Source organism: Lepidochelys olivacea (assembly GCF_965140295.1).
Source record: "Lepidochelys olivacea isolate rLepOli2 genome assembly, chromosome: 1".
NCBI lineage: Eukaryota > Metazoa > Chordata > Testudines > Cheloniidae > Lepidochelys > Lepidochelys olivacea.
Window position 1 is genome coordinate 353511786 of NC_140411.1, and position 19889 is coordinate 353531674.

At 57.1% G+C, this 19889-nt stretch overlaps 1 protein-coding gene and 1 long non-coding RNA gene across 2 annotated transcripts in view; both read left to right on the forward strand.

The window, feature by feature from the left end:
- Positions 1–525: 525 nt before the first annotated feature.
- LOC311522363 lies at positions 526–5456 on the forward strand. The gene is made up of 2 exons (XR_014712105.1): positions 526–662; positions 2866–5456. It is a non-coding gene; the product is annotated as an uncharacterized lncRNA (long non-coding RNA).
- A 1755-nt stretch (positions 5457–7211) lies between these two features.
- The window catches only part of GARIN1A (golgi associated RAB2 interactor 1A), a gene marked incomplete at its 5' end in the record, with an annotated part of 87176 nt that continues 74498 nt past the window's right edge, over positions 7212–19889 (forward strand). Inside the window, 4 exons of the mRNA XM_084637349.1 lie at positions 7212–7373; positions 9158–9342; positions 10562–10817; positions 11520–11659. Coding sequence (XP_084493475.1) covers positions 7212–7373; positions 9158–9342; positions 10562–10817; positions 11520–11659 — 743 coding nt within the window. The remainder of the gene's footprint in view (positions 7374–9157; positions 9343–10561; positions 10818–11519; positions 11660–19889) is intronic.

The following is a 19889-nucleotide window of genomic DNA, read 5'->3' on the forward strand; positions in this document are numbered from 1 at the left end:
ACAGGTGCCAGGCTGGGGGCCTGCCAGGGAGGAGTGTTTGCATGCCAGAGTGCCTAGGGGCCCCAGCCGGGGAGCGGCCCCGGGGGCCAGCAGGCGCCTGCGGGAGAACGTGGGAGCGGGAGGAAACTTGGCAAGGGGCAAATGTAACCGAGCAGCGCCCAGGGACCGGCCTGCGCCCTGGGGAGAGGGGCCCGGCGCCCACACGCCCTTGGCCGGCTCCCTTCTCTGGGACACCTGTGCTGGCCAGGTGGGGCTGGCACCGAGCTCGGTGCCAGCCACCTCCCTGCCTTGCGCCGGGGCCTGGGCCGGGGCCAGCCCCCGCTCGCCTGGGTGACCCCCCCGCCGCAGGGCGGACCTGGGGGCGGGGCGGAGCCCCCGCCTGGCCCCGCCCCCGAGGGAGAGCGAGGGGGCGGGGGGATAAAGCCGCGGCGCTCGGCGCTGGGACGGTGCGTGTTGCGCTCGGCGCTGCTGGACGCGCCGCGCTCGGGGCGCGCTGCGGGGGGACCCGCGTCGGGCCGGCGGGGGAGCGGCTGCCGAGCCTGGGGGGCCGCGGGCTGGGGGATCTGGCCCGTGGGGCCGCCTCGCCCCGAGCGCTTGCCCCGGGGGGGCCGGGCTGCCCGTGCTGCCCGGGGGCTGCCGAGCCGGAGCCGGAGCCGGAGCCGGTGAGTGGGGCGGCCGCTTGTCCGCGAGGCGACGGAGGCTCTGCGGGGCGCCCCGTGGCAGCCCCCCCGTTCTGTCCCGGGTGATGCTGCTGGGCTGGTCGCCTTGGTTCCTGCCACTCTCTGCATTGCAGGGCCCCTTCCTCTGCTCGCCCAGCCGTGGGGCCCTGCCCCGTGACTCGGGCTCCGGGCTGCTGCGGGGTACGCGGCGTGCAGGGGACCCCCCGCCCCAGCTGAGGGGCGGAAGGCTTCAAAGCTGCCCTGGGGGAGGGCGTCTCTCGCTCCTGCCTCCGCTGAGCGGAGATGCGCGGGGCGAGCTAATGGCGCGGTGCGGGGCAGGGCTGTCCCAGCCGCTGGGTCGCTCCGTGCCCTTGCGGGGGCAGACGTGACCGAAGACCAGCTCAGGTCTGACTGTAAATCCCCCCGGCTGGCAGGCTGGCAGGGCGGCCGCACCAGCCAGCTCTCCGGTTGTCCTGGGGAAAATGGGTCTTCACAGCCTGCATTTGTAATGGGGGTGGGAACCTCCAAAACGGAGAGAAACTGGTTACAAAAGCTTCCCAGGCTGAGCCCATTGTAAGGGGCCCACAAACATCCAAGGGGTCCTGGTCGGGCTCTCTGAAGATCTGTAGTGGCAGCTTGGCCCAGGCCAGCGGCTGCTGTTACCCTGGTGGGGGCTTATTGAAGTCCACAGCTGGAGACACTCTAGGTCCCTTCCAGCCCTACAATTCTAGGAGAGGTCCTGTCCATCCTCTGCCCTCCTGGCAGGACTAAGTATTAGCTAGACTGTCCCTGACAGGTGTTTTCCAACCTGCTCTTAAACATCTCCAATGAGGGAGATTCCACCACCTCCCTGGGCAATTTATCCCAGGGTGTAACCACCCTGACAGTCGGGACGTTTTTCCTAATGTCCAACCTAAACCGGCCTTGCTGCAATTTACGGCCATTGCTTCTTGTCCTGCCCTCTGGGGTTAAGGAGAACAATTTTCCTCCCTCTTCCTCGTAACCACCTTTTATGTACTTGAAAACTGTTCTCATGTCCCCTCTCCGTCTTCTCTTCTCCAGACTGAAAAAACTGGGTTTGTTTAATCTTCCCTCAGAGCTCATGTTTTCTAGCCCCTTAATCATTTTTGTTGCTCTTCTCTGGACTTTCTCCAGTTTGTCCATGTCTTTCCTGAAATGTGGCGCCCAGAACTGGACACAATGCTCCAGCTGAGGCCTGAGCAGAAGAATTACTTCTTGTGTCTCGCTTAAAACACTCCTGCTAATACAGCCCAGAATGATATTTGCTTGTTTTGTTACACTGACTCGTATTTAGCTTGTGATCCACTATGACCTCCCAGATCCCTTCCCGTGGTACTCCTTCCTGGGCAGTCATTTCCCATTGTGTATGTGTGCAACTGATTGCTCCTTCCTAAGGGGAGGACTTTGCATTTGTCCTTATTGAATTTTATCCTATTTACTTCAGACCATTGTATTTCACTGCATTGTTGTGCAGGCTAGCCCAGAGGGGAGCGGCCAGGCAGGAGGAAGGCATTGCTGTGGTCCTAGGACAAGATCCCTGATCTAACTTGCTGACTGTAAGAATATTTCCAGATGGCTCACAGGCTACCTTACGGACCTAGCAAAGCAGACCTGCACTGCTTGCTGTAGCAGATAAGAACCATGCTACTCAAAGCTCCATCCAAGGAGCAGGGTTATGTCTGCGTCAGTACAGAAGGCCACACTCCACTGATCAGCTGCAGTGTAGCAGGCCAGTGAAGTCTCTGCATTCCCTTATACCCAAGATAACCCCCTACTTTTATCAACACCCCCTCTGGCTTGTTCTGTAATTACTTAGGGGCAAATATGAAATTCCATGTTACACACTGGATTGTAGACCATGTTTATGTACTTATTAGCAACAACTCTAAAGCCTATTTGAATGGGACTTTCCTTGGTTATCCTGAGTATGCTCTAGCAAGTCACATCCCCTCTTCCTCTGCCCTGTAACCGAATCAGGGCCATTCCAAGAATGTAGTCACGGGGTATCTGGTAAGCCAGAAAGGCTTGGCTTGCACTCCCCCACGAAAGGGTCCCCTACATGAAGCCTAGGCCGAGTTTATATTGCTAGCTGATAACTGTGATCCACTGACTACACGTGGGTCCTTGCCATTGAACGTGCAGTGAGTTCACCTAGTCGCTTACACTGATCTCTCTGGCCTCCCAGGAGCAGACTGGTGGTGTTCCAGGGACTGGGAGCAGAGTCCTTCCCTCCCCCAAGAACCGCGCAGGCTCTCCTGGCTGTTCCTGCCCAGCCATGCAGTGGGTGGTGAAACTCTACTTGCTGGGTGCGTTGCTGTCCCTGCTGTCGGTTCTCTTTGGATTGATGGACTCCCTGGACAGCCTGATGGCCCCTCAGGGCCTGGAGCAGTGCCTCTCCAGCCCATGGATGGAACCGGGGGGCAGCCTTGCTGAGGGGCAGCCGAAGATCCTCCAAGGACAGGCAAAGCGAAGGACAAACAAAGCCTTTGGCTCGTACCTCTGAGCTCTGGGGGGGCACAGGGACTACTCCCTGAGGGCTCACCGTGGTGCTTGGACTCTGGCTTTGGCTCTTCGGGGCTGGGTTGCTGGTGTGGCCCTTCCTGTGAGACGGAGGGCACCAAGCTTCTGGCCTGGTGGTGGCTACTCAGATAACGTCCCTGCTAAAATTATGCAGATGGCAGGGCCACCATGAGGCACTGGGGGGGTGTCCTGTGCACAGATCCCTCTCCAGCTCTGCACCCCTACCATGCAGAATGTCCTGGGGCAGTGGGGAATGGGAGGCTCCGTGTCTCCCCTTGGAGTGAATTCTGAGCCGTGAGAGCGGTGGGGGCTGCTGCAGAGCAGGGGCCTGGCATGGGTTTGTGGGGAGGGAGCTTTGGGGGGGGGGGGGAGGGGAGGAATCTTGAGCTCTTTGAGGCGCTGGTATTGCCCTAATGAAAGGCCTCTCCAAGGGTGATGATCTTGATCTGCTGTTCTAGTCCTTCATCCCCAGCTGCAAAGCTAGCCAGTGCTCTCCAAGGCTGGAGACGCCTTGATCTGCTCCCCCTGTGGGCACTGGGCTGGGGCTGGAAGAGAGGAGTCTGCAGCTGGTGTGCGCTGTGCAGGGGAGATGGAACAAGCAGCCCTTGTTAATGTGCCTCCGACCTGGCCTGGGAGGCCTCCCCTCCCCCTGGGGCCTGCTGTGAGCCAGCAAGGGAGGGACAGCTGCACGAGGAACCTCCCACTCCCTGCCCGCCTGCCTCCTCTCTTAGCAGCGCTGTGCCCCACTGCCCAGCTGTGAGGGGTCAGCTCTCCTGTCTCTGGGGCAGTGGCCTTCTGGGACCTGGAGCCCTTGATCCATTTGCTCCAGATTCTCTTTTCAGAGGGAAGAGGGGCCCTATCCGCTTTCCGGGGGGTGGGATTTCTGTGCAAAGGTGTCTACCCCCTTGCCCCACTGGCCGGGGCGTGTGCTTGCCCCTCTCTGCCTGGAAGGATGTTGAGTCTCTTACTGCATGTGACCTCCAGAATGCTGCGGCCTGGGGTTGCTAGAGTCTGGGGCACGCCCAGAGCACGTCTGTCCCTGCTTGTTGGAAGGGCTGCGGCAAGTGACCGACCCAGATGCCCTGTATTCATGGTGTTTCCAGGTGCCACTGGACAGCCCGGCCCCTTCCCCACCACATGCTCTGTCCCTGTGCTCTGTACATGCTGGGGGGGGTTGCAGAAGCTTCCTGCCTGCCCACACTGGCTCAGCCCTGGGATGGGAGCCACAGCGAGAGCCCTGCTGTAGACAAGGCTGCGGGTTTCCCTCTGCTCATGTCTGCGAGCCCCGAGCTGGCTGTGCTTGGGAGCTTCCTGGCCTCGCTAGCCAGCAGCAAGAGGCCCAAGGCTGGGCTTTTGCTTCTGGAGGGTACCCAGAAGTCACCTGCTACAGGACAGGCCCAACAAAGAAAGTAGCCGTCACCTACAGCCCCCACCTAAAACCTCTCCAGTGCATCATCAGGGATCTACAACCTAGCCTGAAGGACGACCCATCACTCTCACAGCTCTTGGGAGACAGGCCAGTCCTTGCCTACGGACAGCCCCCCAACCTGAAGCAAATACTCACTAGCAACCACACAACAAAAACACTAACCCAGGAACCTAGCCCTGCAACAAACCCTGCTGCCAACTCGGTGTCCCTTGAATAGATATACAGACAATCATGGGACCTAACCACATTAGCCTCACCATCAGAGGCTCGTTCACCTGCACATCTACCAATGTGATATGTGCCAGCAGTGCCCCTCTGCCATGTACATTGGCCAAACTGGCCAGTCTCTATGCAAAACAATAAATGGACGCAAATCAGACACCAAGAATGGTAACATTCAAAAACCAGTAGGAGAACACTTCAATCTCCCTGGACACTCAGTAACAGACTTAAAAATGGCCATTCTTCACCAGAAGAACTTCAAAAACAGACTCCAACGAGAAACTGCAGAACTGGAATTAATTTGCAAACTGGACACCATCAAATTAGGCCTGAATAAAGACTGGGAGTGGCTGGGTCACTACAAAAAGTAATTTTCCCTCTGTTAATACTCACACCTTCTTGTCAACTGCTGGGAATGGGCCACATCCACCCTGATTGAATTGGCCTCATTAGCCCTGACCTCCCCACTTGGTAAAGCAACTCCCATCTTTTCATGTGCTGTGTTTTTATACCTGCATACTGTATTTTCCACTCCATGCATCTGATGAAGTGGTTTTGAGCCCAGGAAAGCTTATGCCCAAATACATTCGTTAATTTCTAAGGTGCCACAAGGACTCCTCGTTGTTTTCACCTCAGTGTGATCATTAAGTGCCAGCTCCCCTGTCTGAAAGGGCTGGCTGGAGCCCCTCCAGCTCTGCCTCTGGGCTGCCCTCCCGCTGGGGCCTGGCAGGGCTGGGCCTCCATTAGTGCAGCTCAGGGGATCTGCTCCACGAGAGCAAACGCTGACAGTTTTCATGGTTGGTTGGGGGGTGGGGTGGAAATGCCTTTGCTGCAGCACCCTTTCCCCATTCCTGTGCGGGATGGGGTGGGCAGGGCTGGCTGGCAGCGGGGGGCCCTGGCCCCATTCTGTCCCATTGACGTGGGGCAGGAGGACCCAGTCCAAGCCCTAGTGCCTAGGAATTCGGGCAGGGTTGGACTCTCAGCAGACTTGGGGGTGGTTCTTTGCTTTCTGAGTAGGGGGATAATGTGTGGTGGTTTCAGGCGGGGGTGGGGGTGGGGGGGGGAGGGAGGTTCCCAGTAGAGGGACCTTGGCCAAAGGTAAAACGGCTCGTGTCTGAATGCTGTACCAGCTGCTGCTCCAGAGCTTCCTGAAGCCGAGCTCCTGGCACCCGCCTGGGTGTGGGGAGGCTCCCCTGTGGGGGGACTCTCGGCAGGTGGTCAGCGCAGGGGAAGCCGGCCCGGATCCACTGATCGTTTGTCTCTTGCCCTGCAGGGCCTGTCATGGGCTGTGGCTGCAGCTGTCTGGTGCTGTCCCCGGCCCCTCTGTTCCCCCACCCTGTGCACTGGCTGAGTGCTGCTGGGGTCTGGGGGTCCCTGCCTCTAGTTCTGGGGAAGGCTTTTGAGACTTGTTTCCATTGCGGGGTGGGGGCTGTAACACGAGGTTTATACCCCAGGGTGGGGGTGGGACTTTGTGGCTCCCTCTAATGCACAGAGCTGGAGGACTCCCTAACAGCGGCTGGGGTCCCTGGGTCTGGCTGGGAGCTGTGCTCCTGGCCGTAGGTGTAGTGTGACTTCTGTATGGGGGGGGAACAGCTCCAGTCAGGCCAATGGGGCTGCATGTTGGGTGGGGGGAAGGAGGAATTCTGCACCTGCCTGAGGCTTGCAGTGTGGCAGGAGGCCAATGCTCCATGCCCCCCAAGCTGCACCCAGGCTCCTGGCCTCGCTGGCATGCAGCTGGCAGTGCCTATGCCCTGCTCTGTTCGCTGTGGGGCTCTGCACCCAGCCTGCTCCAGGCTCCTGACGCAGGAATGGCCCCACCTCGCGGTGAGCCCTGGAGCCAGCCCGGAGGCCGGGGCCCGCAGGTGCAGGTGCGGCCTGGTGCCCCGCCAGACTCCCTCCAGCAGCCTGGGAGTGGCTGTTAGTGGGTCTCTCCTGCCCCGTAGTGGATAAAGCTGCTGGCTAGACACACACACGCCTGTTCACACGCCTGTAGGGGGGCTTCCCCTTGCCCTGCTGCCCCTCGGTTCTCTTCCACCAGCCGCCTCATTGCTCAATCCAGTGGAGAGCGCTCCTGCCCCTTCTGGCCGGCCGGCCAAGCCACTCCCGGGCCCTGCAAATGTTCAGGCCGTTCCCAGGCCCTAGCCAGGGCAGTCACCTGGCAGTTATTGTGACATCACAAACTCGGCTGCCTGCAGGCTCCCAGGCAGGTTGCAGATGGGGCCTTGCCAGTCTCCAGACATGCTCAGTGTAGTCCTGTCCCCGGCTGTGGGGCAGAGGAGCACTAGGAAAGCCGGGGGGGGGGGGCCGTAGCAGACAGAAGCAGCATGCTGTCTCTCTAACGAGCTGCTCCCGAGGGCTGCATGGCCGGCGGCAGGCGCTTCCACGTGAGCACGTTCCTGGCCCATGACCCAGCCTCGGGCGTGCACCTCGGGGTGGAAGGTGGGATACTCTGCCAGCTCCTCCGATCTCCAGATTACAACCTTTTCCCCAAGTCGGCAGTGTTTGAAAGTAATTTCATCCAGGTACTTCCACCTGGCCCAGACGGCCTCCTGCTGCTTTAACCGCCTTTGCCGGGCTGCCCGGCCTGCTAGTGTGGCACTAGCCGTAAACTAATGGCAAGCCATCCCAGGCTCAAACTCCCCTTTCGGGGCTGGATGGTGTCCCCTGGTGGGAGCCAAACTCCTGCGCTCCAGCAGATGTTACCCCCCCCCGTTTGCATTATGGTCCCAGAGACTGGGGCAGAGCCAGGATCTGAACTCACTGGCCAGGTGTCCTGCTCTAGGGCCTTGTGCTTCCTTCGCCAGGCCTGGCAGAGTCCCTGGGGTGGGTGGCAGGAGCTCTGCTGTGGTGGCATTAGGAGTCCCCCTGGGCACAGCAGCTGTGTCTTCCCGGCCCTGCTTGGAGGAGGGTTGCAGCTGTCCCGGGGTGTTGTCTGCGCTCCGAGGGCAGTGGGGGAAATGCAGCCCAAGTACCCACTGGGGGAGCCCTCTGCCCACAGCACAGGGGATGGGGGGAGTAAAGGCCTTTTCTGGGCTGCACTGGGACTCTCCCCTGGGACGGAGGGGGCAGGCCCAGTTTCTGGGGGATTGGGTTCTTTGGGGGCAGTTGGGGGTGGTCAAAAACGGAATGTGACAGTGGTCTGTAGGAAGATCTGTCCATCCCCCTCCAGCAGCCCTCTGTATCTATCTCTGCGCCCCTGGACATAGCCAGCCCCAGCCCCAGGTGTTCGCGCTCTCCTCCCTCACACACGCTAGCTGGCTAGGGCAGGTCCAGGAGCTCACGCTGACCGGGGGGTGGAGGGTTCCCCTCTCTGGAGTGCAGCCCGCACACCTCCCCTTGTAACCCACCTAAATCCATTACACATGCATGGCAGGCAATGAAAACACAAGTTAGAAGGATGAGATCATCAGAACCGACTGTCATCGGCTAATTAGAGAGCCTTGGGGCCTGGTGAATTAACTTTTTCATGGGTATCACCTATGCGCCAAGTTTGGTGCTGGGGAACGGACATAGATGAAGATCTCCAGGGCTGCAAGGTGGCAGCAGCCGTGGGACACACCGAGGGCATGCATTAGCGTGCTGTCTTGTCCCTTTTAGCAGCCTAGATGAGGGGCCACGTCGGAAACCCAACTGGTAACCAAGTTCGGAGCCGGTTGCTGGGGCCGTTTGGTGGGAGGGACTCACAGCCCAGAGGTGCCCAGCGATCCTTTGAGAATGGCGCCGGGAGCAGTGGTGCTGCGGCGCGTCTAACATCCCTTTCTAGTGGCTGGCCCGCTAGAGGATAACAGCCTACTGCTGCTTGTGCTGTAGGGAGTGGAGTTACTCTTTGCACACAAGTGGCATAGGCCTGTGGTGTGGTGCTGAAGGTACGGGGTTCAAACCCCGGGTGTGGGGATGGGGATAAGTAACCAAAGCTTTATAAAAGCTCTGAACCTCCACTCCCCCCATGTCCCAGTCCCAGGGAGAGAGGAGCTGAGCCTCCACCTTCCCTGTCAGCAGGCCAAGGGGGCCGGTTAGTGCCAGGGCTGCCAGCGGCTTTGCGATGGGGATGGTTTTTCACTGGGCACTAGCCTCAGACCCAGGGGAGCAGCGAGCTCTTGGAGCCCGGGGAAGCACCTGGAGGAAAGGCACCCTGGCGCCGGTGATGGGCTCCGTTATGTGACCGAGCGAACCTTGTGGGCACGTCCCCTCCACCGGGGCTTGGCACCAGTGGCTTGGCAGGGAACGGAGGTGGGGGGGTCCTGCAGCGTCTCAATGAGGATACATTTCCGTCTCCTGCTGTTGACCCAGGGCCTTCTTGCTGCAGGTGACGAAGCAGGGGAACTGGGTGGATATCCACAATGCTCCCACACTGGTGACCCTGGGGGTGACGTCCTCGGACCCCTGCCTGCCCCTCCCCAATGTGCTTCTGATCGCCAGGCTCGCCGTGCTGGGAGAAACCCCCCCTGGGAGGGCAGGCCAGCCCCAGGAGCCCTCCATGTCCCTAAGCAGGTGAGGAACGGGGTGGGGCGGGGATGGGGAGCCAAGCAGGGAGCTCTCTGGTCCTGGGATTTAGCTGTTAGCCATCTCAGGTGGAAAAGCCCATTGGGTCCCACTGAATCCCAGCCCATTTGGGCCAGGGCAGGACGAGCCCCTCGAGTGTGATTGCCAGAGCGGGACCCCAAACAAGTCTTAGTGACATGAACAATAGACCCCCAGTTCTTCCCCCAGGGCTGAGCCCTGCCTGGATCCACCCCCTGTCAGGGAGTGACAGGCCCCTGGCCCTTCCCCAGGACAACTCTTGTTATGTTCATAGCTCCCAAGACCTTCATACACCCTCACTAATGTCTCCTCCCAGCCTGCGGCAGGTGGGTGAGCTGTACTCTTAGCCCTGTTGTGCAGGTGGGAAATGGAGGCACAGACAGGTTAAGGGCTAATTCTGGCTCAGTGCTGGGAGAAAGCTCCCCCAGGAGGGCAGGCCAGCCCAGGAGCCCTCCGTGGCCCTTAGCAGGTGAGGAACGGGGTTGGGATGGGGAGCCTAGCCGGGAGCTCTCAGGTGCTGGGATTTAGCTGCTAGACATCTGAGGTGGAAAAGCCCGTTGGGTCCCACCGAATCCCGCCCCACTGGGGCTAGGGCAGGGCGAGCCCCTGCCCCTCTCCCACGTGCAGCCTGCTGACTCCAGTGCCCTGGCAGAGTGCGTGAGTCTGGGGGCCTGGCGTGCCGAGCGCTGCCCTGGCCAGCAGCTCCGGCCATGGGGTCTGGGGGAGCATACACTGTGCCTGTCACCTGTGTCCCCCGAGACACTCTGTGGCTCCGGTCCCCCATGGCTGGGGGCGCTGCCACTGTGCTGCTAAATCCGGGGGGCCCCAGCACACCCTCATCCTGCTCCTGCAGAGAGGAAGCCCAGAACCCCCCTGCCAGGCACCAAGTTGGGTCACTGCCATGCTGATGGGGGGGTGGCGTTTCCGTTAACCCTTTGTAAGCCAGCCCCTGTCTGGCCATTCATGCCGTGTCCCCTCCCTCATTAGCCGGTCCCTGTGCGGGGGGACGGGGCTCTGCAGCCAGCCCCTTTGGGGCCCCCTTCCTCTGAGCTCTCTGTGGGGCAGGCGTGGCCCTCCCGCTGCCAGACCCTGTCCACACCCCAGAGCCCGCGCTGGGCCCCAGCCACCCTCCAGCCGCTAGCTCCTGTCCCTGGGGACTCGGGCAACCTGTGCTTTCCCTTGGCCCTAGGCTCCTCCCGTTGAGGTACGTCAGACTGTCGGTCCAGGACAGCGGCCGGCGCCTGCTGCGGGTGCAGGTGATGACGGGGAAGGTTTATTACCTGCGGCTGCACCAGGCGCACCCTGACGCCGTTTTCACGCTCTGGAGCCGGCTGGCAGACATCCTGCAGCGGGGGCTCTCCATCACCACCAAGGACCCCTCCATCCACGTCCCACACAGCCTGGTGCTGAGTGTGGGCAGCTCCTCCTCCAGCTCCCCCGCCCAGGTACGTCGCCCCAGGCCAGCGACGGGCCCGAGGGGTGCAGGTCATTCAACTGCCCTGCCTGGAGGCTGAGCCTGACGGCCAGGCACAGGGGGCATTGGCTTCATAACTCCTGGGCTGTGAGGGCAGCCCATCTGGGGCTCTGGGGCCAGGGAGAGGGACAGGAGGTCTTATGGCCCCTCTCCGTCCCCACGTGCCGGAGGCCGGGATGCCCTGGGGGTCCCTCTCCGTCCCCATGTGCCAGGGGCTGGGATGCCCTGGGGGTCCCTCTCCATCCCCACTTGCTGGGGGCTGAGATGCCCTGGGGGTCCCTCTCTGTCTCCACATGCCAAAGGCTGGGGTGCCCTGGGGGTCCCACTCTGCCCCCACGTGCTGGGGGCCGAGATGCCCTGGGGGTCCCTCTCTGTCCCCACGTGCCAGGGGCCGGGGTGCCCTGGGGGCCCCTCTCCATCCCCATGTTCTGTGGGACCTGTAGGGGATCTGGGGGTCGAGTCTGAAGTCGAAACTGGAGTTGGAGGCATCCCAGGACATCCCCTCGGGGACCCCCAGGGACAGGTGAGCACTGAGTGGCGAGCTCAGCCCTGCGGCTGGAGAGTGCTAATTTCTCTTGCTCCAAACCATATAGACTGTGCCCTGGCGGCACAGCGACGGCTGCCTTACAAACACACGTCATGGTAAGCGTTACCCCGTGGTCTCCCCCTGCAGCTGGTGCCTGATTCCCCGCTGCCCTTGGGAGCCAGTCGCAGCGTGGTGGCGAGGATGGGCAAGCATTTGTCGGGAACGCTCTCCCATCTCTCAGGAGCAGCCTTGGGGAAAACGGAGAAAGACAGTTCGGTCCAGAGAAGGTAAAGGGACTCCCATCAAATATCCCAAACTCCCCTCCCAGAGCCCCTCTCTCCAGCCAGCGAGTGAAGGAGCCGGTCGCGCCTCCTGAAAGCAACCTGGCCTGAGCTAGGTGGGAGGAACCGAGGCTGGCGGTTACAGGATGGGGCACGAAAGGGCCGAGATGGTCCGACCGCGTTGCCCCCCACCCAGTGCAGCCAGGGAGGCAAACAGGCCCTGGCACAGACACGAACCAATGTCATTTCCCTTTCCCGAGACTCTTCTCCTGGAATCTTACGGCTCGGAGCAAATCTCCTGCCAGGGAAGAGGATTCGGGTGCCCCAAGCTGGTCAGGAGGTAAGAGGTTCCCCCATTTCAGCCCTTTCTGCCAGGAGTGGGGCAGGTCATGCAGGGACGAAGCTTGAACGCAGACTCACAAATTGCCTGTCACAGGGAGGGGCCAAGCCCTGGCGCAGAATGTGACTGTCACGCCGCCCTTGAAATGGAGCGAAACCCCTGCAGCAGCCTTTGGCTGCGTTAAAAGCCAGCAGAGATCTGGAGGGTAAGAGGGTGATAAGTGAGAGCGAACGTGAATTTGTTAAGAGCAAATCGCACCGAACCAAACCTCTTTGGCTGGGTCACTGTCCTAGTGGATGGGCGGGGAGCAGCAGACAGGACTTATCTTGATTTGAGTGTAACCCTTCTGCCCGTCAGAGTTGGCAGCAACAAGGGCCGGGTTCAATAATTAGGGGTTCCATTCCAATAACACAATGCAAACCGGCTCGAGCCCCCACCCAGTGACCTGGGAAAAATATATACCACCCCCGCTGGGCGCCTCCAAGAGGCAATACTTCCCCTCTCGCAAGCACATAGTCTGAGTGTAGCAAAAGTCTTTTAATAACAGAGAGAAACAATGTGGCATTATGTTGGGGAAACACCCCCAACAGGATTCATAACACAACCCATGAGCAAAAACAACCCCACCCCAGGCAAATTGGGGCATGCCCTTTTCCCTTTGGTTCTTGAGTCCAGCAACCCCAAAAGTCCAATGCCCCAAAAGTCTCTGTCCCTGGTCAGGGCAGCCCCAGAGTTCGAAAGTTTATCGGCGGAGCTTTACCTCCCAACCTGGGTGGAAATGGGACGGGGGTAAGAGGCACCTTACGTGATCTGAAGCTGACCGCCCCATAGCTCCATAGCGGCGCTCCGCCAGCCACCCCACGAACTCCTTCGCTCAGCTGCGCTCCGCTCCGTCAGCCGCCCCACGAACTCCTTCGCTCAGCTGCCCCACGAACTCAGCTCCACGGCCCACAAGCAGCTCCTGCCATCCACACACTGCTCCGCGTCGAACTGCTTCACCAGCCGTCCCGCAAACTGCTCCACAATATATCTTCAGGCTCCCCCACTACTTAACACAACACTCAGTGATTTCAGCTCTTAGGTGAATTCAGCTTGTAGCAGGGGAGCCCCAGTGCTGGTGCACTGTCAGCCCAAAGTCAGCTCAGCAGCCTATAACTAGACTTCTAATGAAATCAAAATTAGCTCTGATATTCCACAGTGGAGAGAGGAGGAAGTGCAATCAGCATGTAAGGCCCTCACCAAGGGGCCCATGCCACCAAGTACTACTACTTGTCCCCAGCCTCTCTCCATTCACACAGTTTTGGAACCCATGACCCTTGCCTAGCGAGTGCTACTTAGTTGATGGTGAATCCCTCCATCATAACAAAAGGCCACGTACAGTTCCAAGCACAGTTCCCATAATCAGGGTAATAACAATTTATTCTTCCTGCCCCAATAACAGAGACACTGGGGATCCCACAGCAGCCAAAGTGACCATTTGGGCAGCTATGGTCTCATTCTAGGCGTGGTGGGTGTGCCTATGCAAATGAGATCGGCCCCTGAAGTTCTTTTCCACAACTTGCCACACCTCACCACCAGATGTCAGGGTGGAGCTCATCCTGACACTGCTTACATCCTCCCCCCAGCCGAGACTTTGTCGTCCCGACAAATCACACTCCCTTTATACCAACTCATTGGTTTCCTCCAAAGGGCCTCAGGAAGCCCACTTTAGCTTCCACAAGCCTGTGTGCTAAATGTATTGGCTCCTCACTAGTCACCCCAGGTGCATCATAAGTTAACCGTTTCACTGGTCTTATCACCCTGTCTCGTCTATTGAGAATCTCTGTTGCCGAGGTAGGGGGAACATCCTCTTGAGTGACGGATGGAGAGGCTTCCCTGGAGGGTCCCTCGGCTACTGGCGTAGGCCCCTGCACTCCTAGTTCTAACGCTGGAGGGTCCAAGGTGCCCAGGACATCCTCTACCTGTCTGTCCCCATTGTCCAATAACCTGTGTTTGTCATCACAGGGGGGTCTCATCAGCAGCACCGGGGTATCAGAAAGGGGCCTAAATAGTTCCGCCATTGGGTTTAGGGCGGAAGAGGGAAAACTCTCGTTTGGTTCAGCTGATCGAGACTGAAATCTTGTCTCCATCCCAGGATACACCAGGGTTGTGTCTTCCTCCTCAGACTCACTCTCAGATGTGCAGAATAGGGGTAAGTTAGTTGCAGGGGGCCCACTGTCTGTGTTGGATGGCGGCTTTGGTCTAGCACCTCTGTTCTGCCCGGCGGCCCTGCCGTGGCCCATCTCACAAGGGGTGCTTACCAATTCCCCCACAGGGAGCAAAAGGTTTCTATGCACCGTCTTTATTTGCCCTGGACCGTCTTCAGGTTTGATCTTGTAGACCGGCAGATCTCCCAGCTTTTCCATCACCAGGTAAGGTATTGCCTTCCATCTGTCAGCTATCTTGTGTTTGCCAGCAATACCCAAATTTCGCAGCAGGACTCTGTCCCCCGGCTGGAGCTCCTGCGAACGCACTCTAGCATCATATCGATGTTTGTTGCGGTCTGCGTTCTTCCGAGCCGCAGCGGTAGCTAAGCGATAAGCATCCCGCAGCTTTTCTCTTAGTCGGGATACATACTGCTGATGAGTTTCATAGCTATCTCCATCCTCTGATACACCAAAGCACAAGTCTATGGGTAATCTTGGTTCTCGCCCAAACATCAAGAGATATGGGGTGACTCCCGTAGCATCGTTCTTTGTGGCATTGTAGGCATGCACCAGAAATGCGACATGCTGGCTCCAGGTTGCCTTCTGCTCTGGTCGCAAAGTTCCCAACATATCTAATAGGGTTCGATTGAACCTCTCGGGCTGAGGATCACCTTGGGGGTGATAAGGCGTTGTCCTAGACTTTTTAATTCCTGCTATCTTCAGCACCTCCTTCAGAAGGTGACTCTCAAAATCCCGCCCCTGATCAGAGTGTATCCGAGCCGGGAATCCATAGACTGAGAAATATTTGTCCCACAATACTCGAGCAACGGTGGTGGCCCTCTGATCACGTGTGGGATATGCTTGTGCATACCGTGTAAAATGGTCAGTCACTACTAGAATGTTTCCAACATTCCTCTTGTCTACCTCCACAGACAAGAAATCAATGCATACCAACTCCAAAGGTTTGTTGCTGGTGATGTTCTTGAGATATGCAGCCCTCGTGGGCAGAGTTTTCCTTTGAACACATCGAGCGCAAGTCTCACATTTCCTGCGAACATCTTCAGCCATTCGGGGCCAATAGAACCTACTACGAATAAGTTCCAGGGTCCTCTCCATCCCTAAATGCCCAAAGTCATCATGCAGGGCCCTCATGGCCAGGGCTCTGTACTTTTTTGGCAGTACTAGTTGTGCTCGTTGTTTTTGTAAAGGGTCAGTGGTCATTCGGTGTAGCACTCCCTGAATCAGTTTTAGTTTGGTCCATTCTCTCAATAGTAGTTTACCCTCCGGGTTAGGTGGGACAACCGCAGCTGGGCTTCGCCCCTCCCTTTTGGCAAGTAGTGTATCACGAATGTCAATATCTTGCCGCTGGGCTTCTTGCCAGTCAGCCGCATTGAGCATGGGCAAAGGAGATTGGTCTAATGCAATATAGTTCACCGAAGCAGAAGGCATGCATTCAGGGGGCAGGCCCAAAGCTTCTGCAACACATCCCTGAAAGCCTTCACGGGCCTCTGGCTCTCGGCGACTCACACTGCAAATAGCTCTCACTCCATCTGTGGGTATCACAGCAACTTCTGGAGCCTGCGGACGCCTGGACAATGCATCTGCATCTACATTGCTTCTCCCTGATCGGTACTGAATGCTGAACTCATAGCTAGCCAAGGCGGCCACCCATCTCTGCCCTGTAGCATCCAGCTTAGCACTTGTTAACACATAAGTCAGTGGATTGTTATCTGTCCACACCTGGAACTGAGCACCATACAAGTAGTCTCGAAATTTCTCAGTGATGGCCCATTTCAAGGCCAAAAACTCCAGCTTGTGGGTGGGATAGCGAGTTTCACTATCAGACAATCCTCGGCTGGCAAAGGCTACAGGTTTACATTTGCCTTCCACTTCCTGGTACAGGACTGCTCCCAGACCCTCCAAACTGGCATCAGTATGCAGGATAAATGGTTTGCTTGGGTCAGCAAAAACTAGGACTGGAGCATGAGTTAGGCAAGTAATGATTTCTTGAAAAGCCCTTTCACATCTCTCATCCCACCGTGGCCCAAATGGTTCAAAGGGGCCATAGTGTCTCTGCACAGGAGGCTTTGGGGACCTCCCCTTATTCTTGGACTTAGATTTGTTCTTGCTGGACTGATGTCCCCTGGTAAGATCGTTCAGAGGCTTTACAATCGTAGCATAGTTTTTCACAAATCTGCGGTAGTAGCCACTAAATCCAAGGAAGGTCTTGAGTTCTCTGTAGTTACTTGGACGTGGCCATGTAGTGAGTGCTTCTATTTTATCAGGATCGGTACTCACACCTTCTTGGGACACAATGTGACCCACATACTTCACTGAGGTTCTGCAGAACTGGCATTTGTCAATTGAAAGCTTCAGACCATAATCCTCCAACCTATCAAGCACTTTAAGAAGTCTTTCTTCATGCTCCTCTAAGGTTCTTCCAAACACAATCAGGTCATCCAAATAAACTAACACTTGCAGTAAATTCATGTCTCCCACAACTTTCTCCATGAGACGTTGAAAGGTGGCAGGTGCTCCAGAAATCCCTTGGGGCATGCGTTCGAACTGATAAAACCCTAATGGGCAGATGAAGGCTGTCTTCTCCTTATCTTCTTCTCCCAGAGGGATCTGGTAGTATCCACTTCGAAGATCCAACACAGAGAACCACTGGCTTCCCAGCAAACAGTCTAAGGCGTCTTGCACTCGAGGCATAGTGTACTGGTCGACCACCGTACGGCTGTTTAGGGTGCGGTAGTCAATACACATCCGGATTTTCCCATTCTTTTTGCGGACTACCACAATGGGTGAGGCGTATGGGCTGCGGGACTCTGTAATGATGCCATTCGCAGCCAGCTCCTGAAGATGATGTCGCACATCTTCCATCTCAGAGAGAGCAATCTTCCTAGATCTCTCCCTGAAAGGTCGAGAGTCATGTAGTCTGATATTGTGCTCTACTCCTTTTGCACATCCCACATCCCACTCATGCAGTGAGAAGACCTTGGATCTTTCACAAAGTTTCTTCCTCAGGCGATCTTTCCAGTCCTCGGACACTGGTGAATCTCCAAAGTCAAACTTTGCTGGGTCTATTGCCGAAAGTGGAGTTTCATACTGGGGTTTTACAATCGACTCAGGCTCAAAGAGGTCTGCTATCTTTTGTCCTTGCTTCACAAAAATATCACGACTCGTTTCATTAGCAATCAGTATAGTCACCCTTTCCTGGGCTTCAGCAGGTAGGGTTATGACTCCACTGGGGACCAGCACTCCTTCAGGGAGCTCTCCTCCCATCGGCTGCTCTATCATTGCTAACGTCCCTTTACTGCCTTTCAGACAGGTACTCATGACAAGCACTTCTTGCTCCGTCCTTGCAGGCACTACTAAGGGGGTTGTGCCCGCGTACTTCAGTGCCCCAAGCGGTAGCTCAGATGTGTCCCTTTTAGCGCTCTCAATTTTCCTATAGGCTTCAGCACAAAGCGTATGGATCATCAGGGTATTCAGGTACTGGTCCCCAGCCCGCCTTCTGCAGTAATCCGCGAGTACCTTGAAGAGACTGGAGTTGGTCCCTATCAGCACAGACACATCAGAAGTCCCTTTAGGGTCAGGGCATATTAAGGCAGCTGTGTCTACCTCTTCTCTTACCCCAGCAACCTCCTCTGGGAATTCCAGGTGCACTATGACATACCCTTGATAGGGGTATTCATCCATGCTGAGGCCACATAGGCCAAGGCCAGTCAGTGGCTGTATAGGCAGGTGCCTAAGCATCTGTTGGTAGAATGACTGAAATATAATAGTCACTTGAGATCCAGTGTCAAGCACTGCTTTACACTCCACCCCTTCGATCCTCACCATGACCTCTGCTCGAGGCCCTATCAGTCCTGCAGGGATCCCAGCTGGACAGTCTTTTCTGGGGGAATCTTCAAATCCTGCAGACCTGGGGGGTCCCCGTCCCCAGACCCTCTGGCAGCTACCGGATCTCTCCCAACTGATCCTCAGCTTTCCATACACTAAGGAGGGGTTTTCTTCATTACGGCACTTGGCAGCACTGTGTCCATCCTGACCACATCGGTAGCAGAAGAATTGACCTTTCCCCCTTCGCCTGGGGGGGATGGTGGCTCTAAGTGCGGGCTTCTCAATCGCCACAGTTTGAGGCTTCTTATTCCTAGAAGTCTTAACTCGGTCAACGGTACTTTGCAGCTCAGCTATCCGTTCCGTCAGGACCTGCATTTGTTGGGCAAGTTCCTCTCTGGTGCTCACCATCAGTACACTGGCCATTTGCAGTGGTGTTGTGCTGGCTGGCTCCGATGTTTGGGCTTCCCAAAACTCACTGGCAGCCTGCCTTTCTTCCTCCTCTCTGACCTCTTTTATCAGCTGGGAGTAACTTGGGGGATGTTCCCGTCGTTCTCTTAGCTGGAGATGAAGTAGAATCGGGTTCTGATACTGAGTTCCTCTTACAATTTGAGCCAGTCTGGTCTGATCCATCTGCTCAGCAGTCACTGCTCCCCTCATGACAGCTCTCTGAAGCAGTCTCTCCAGTCTCTGTATGTAGGCTGAAGCCTTCTCGCCCTTTTGTTGTCGGGAATTAAGGAACTTACAGTAGCTGTCTTCAGGGCCCTCTACGCTCCCAAAGTTGTGTTCAAGGGCCTCTAGGCAGTCCTTCACACTGACCCCAGGGTCAATGAGCTTCAGGGTGCGAATCACATCTAATGCTGGGCCGCCAAGGCTCTCTATAAGGCATCTTCGCTTTTCTGCATCTGGTACGGCCCACTCTTGCAGCATTTCAGTGGTATGCTCTAACCAGGGTTCAAACTCCTCCTCCCCAGCAAATAATCTTAACTTACGACAAGAGTCTGACTCAGCATGGGGCAGCACAACCTTTTCCAATATTTGCCCCAGAGCTTTTGTCCAATCATCAGCCGAGGCTGCAGCCTCCGAGCTAGAAGCTGCTGAGCCAGGGCCCAACAAACCTGACATATTAGCCATTATACAAACAGTAATTTCCTCAAAATATAAGCACAAACAAAAAAAAATATAAATTGTTTCCCAATGTAGTGGATCACTCAACAGGTGCTTGCGAGGGGTACTGACCCAGGCGATCCCGGACGAGCCCCCAAAAATGTAACCCTTCTGCCCGTCAGAGTTGGCAGCAACAAGGGCCGGGTTCAATATCTAGGGGTTCCATTCCAATAACACAATGCAAACCGGCTCGAGCCCCCACCCAGTGACCTGGGAAAAATATATACCACCCCCGCTGGGCGCCTCCAAGAGGCAATACTTCCCCTCTCGCAAGCACATAGTCTGAGTGTAGCAAAAGTCTTTTAATAACAGAGAGAAACAATGTGGCATTATGTTGGGGAAACACCCCCAACAGGATTCATAACACAACCCATGAGCAAAAACAACCCCACCCCAGGCAAATTGGGGCATGCCCTTTTCCCTTTGGTTCTTGAGTCCAGCAACCCCAAAAGTCCAATGCCCCAAAAGTCTCTGTCCCTGGTCAGGGCAGCCCCAGAGTTCGAAAGTTTATCGGCGGAGCTTTACCTCCCAACCTGGGTGGAAATGGGACGGGGGTAAGAGGCACCTTACGTGATCTGAAGCTGACCGCCCCATAGCTCCATAGCGGCGCTCCGCCAGCCGCCCCACGAACTCCTTCGCTCAGCTGCGCTCCGCCAGCCGCCCCACGAACTCCTTCGCTCAGCTGCCCCACAAACTCAGC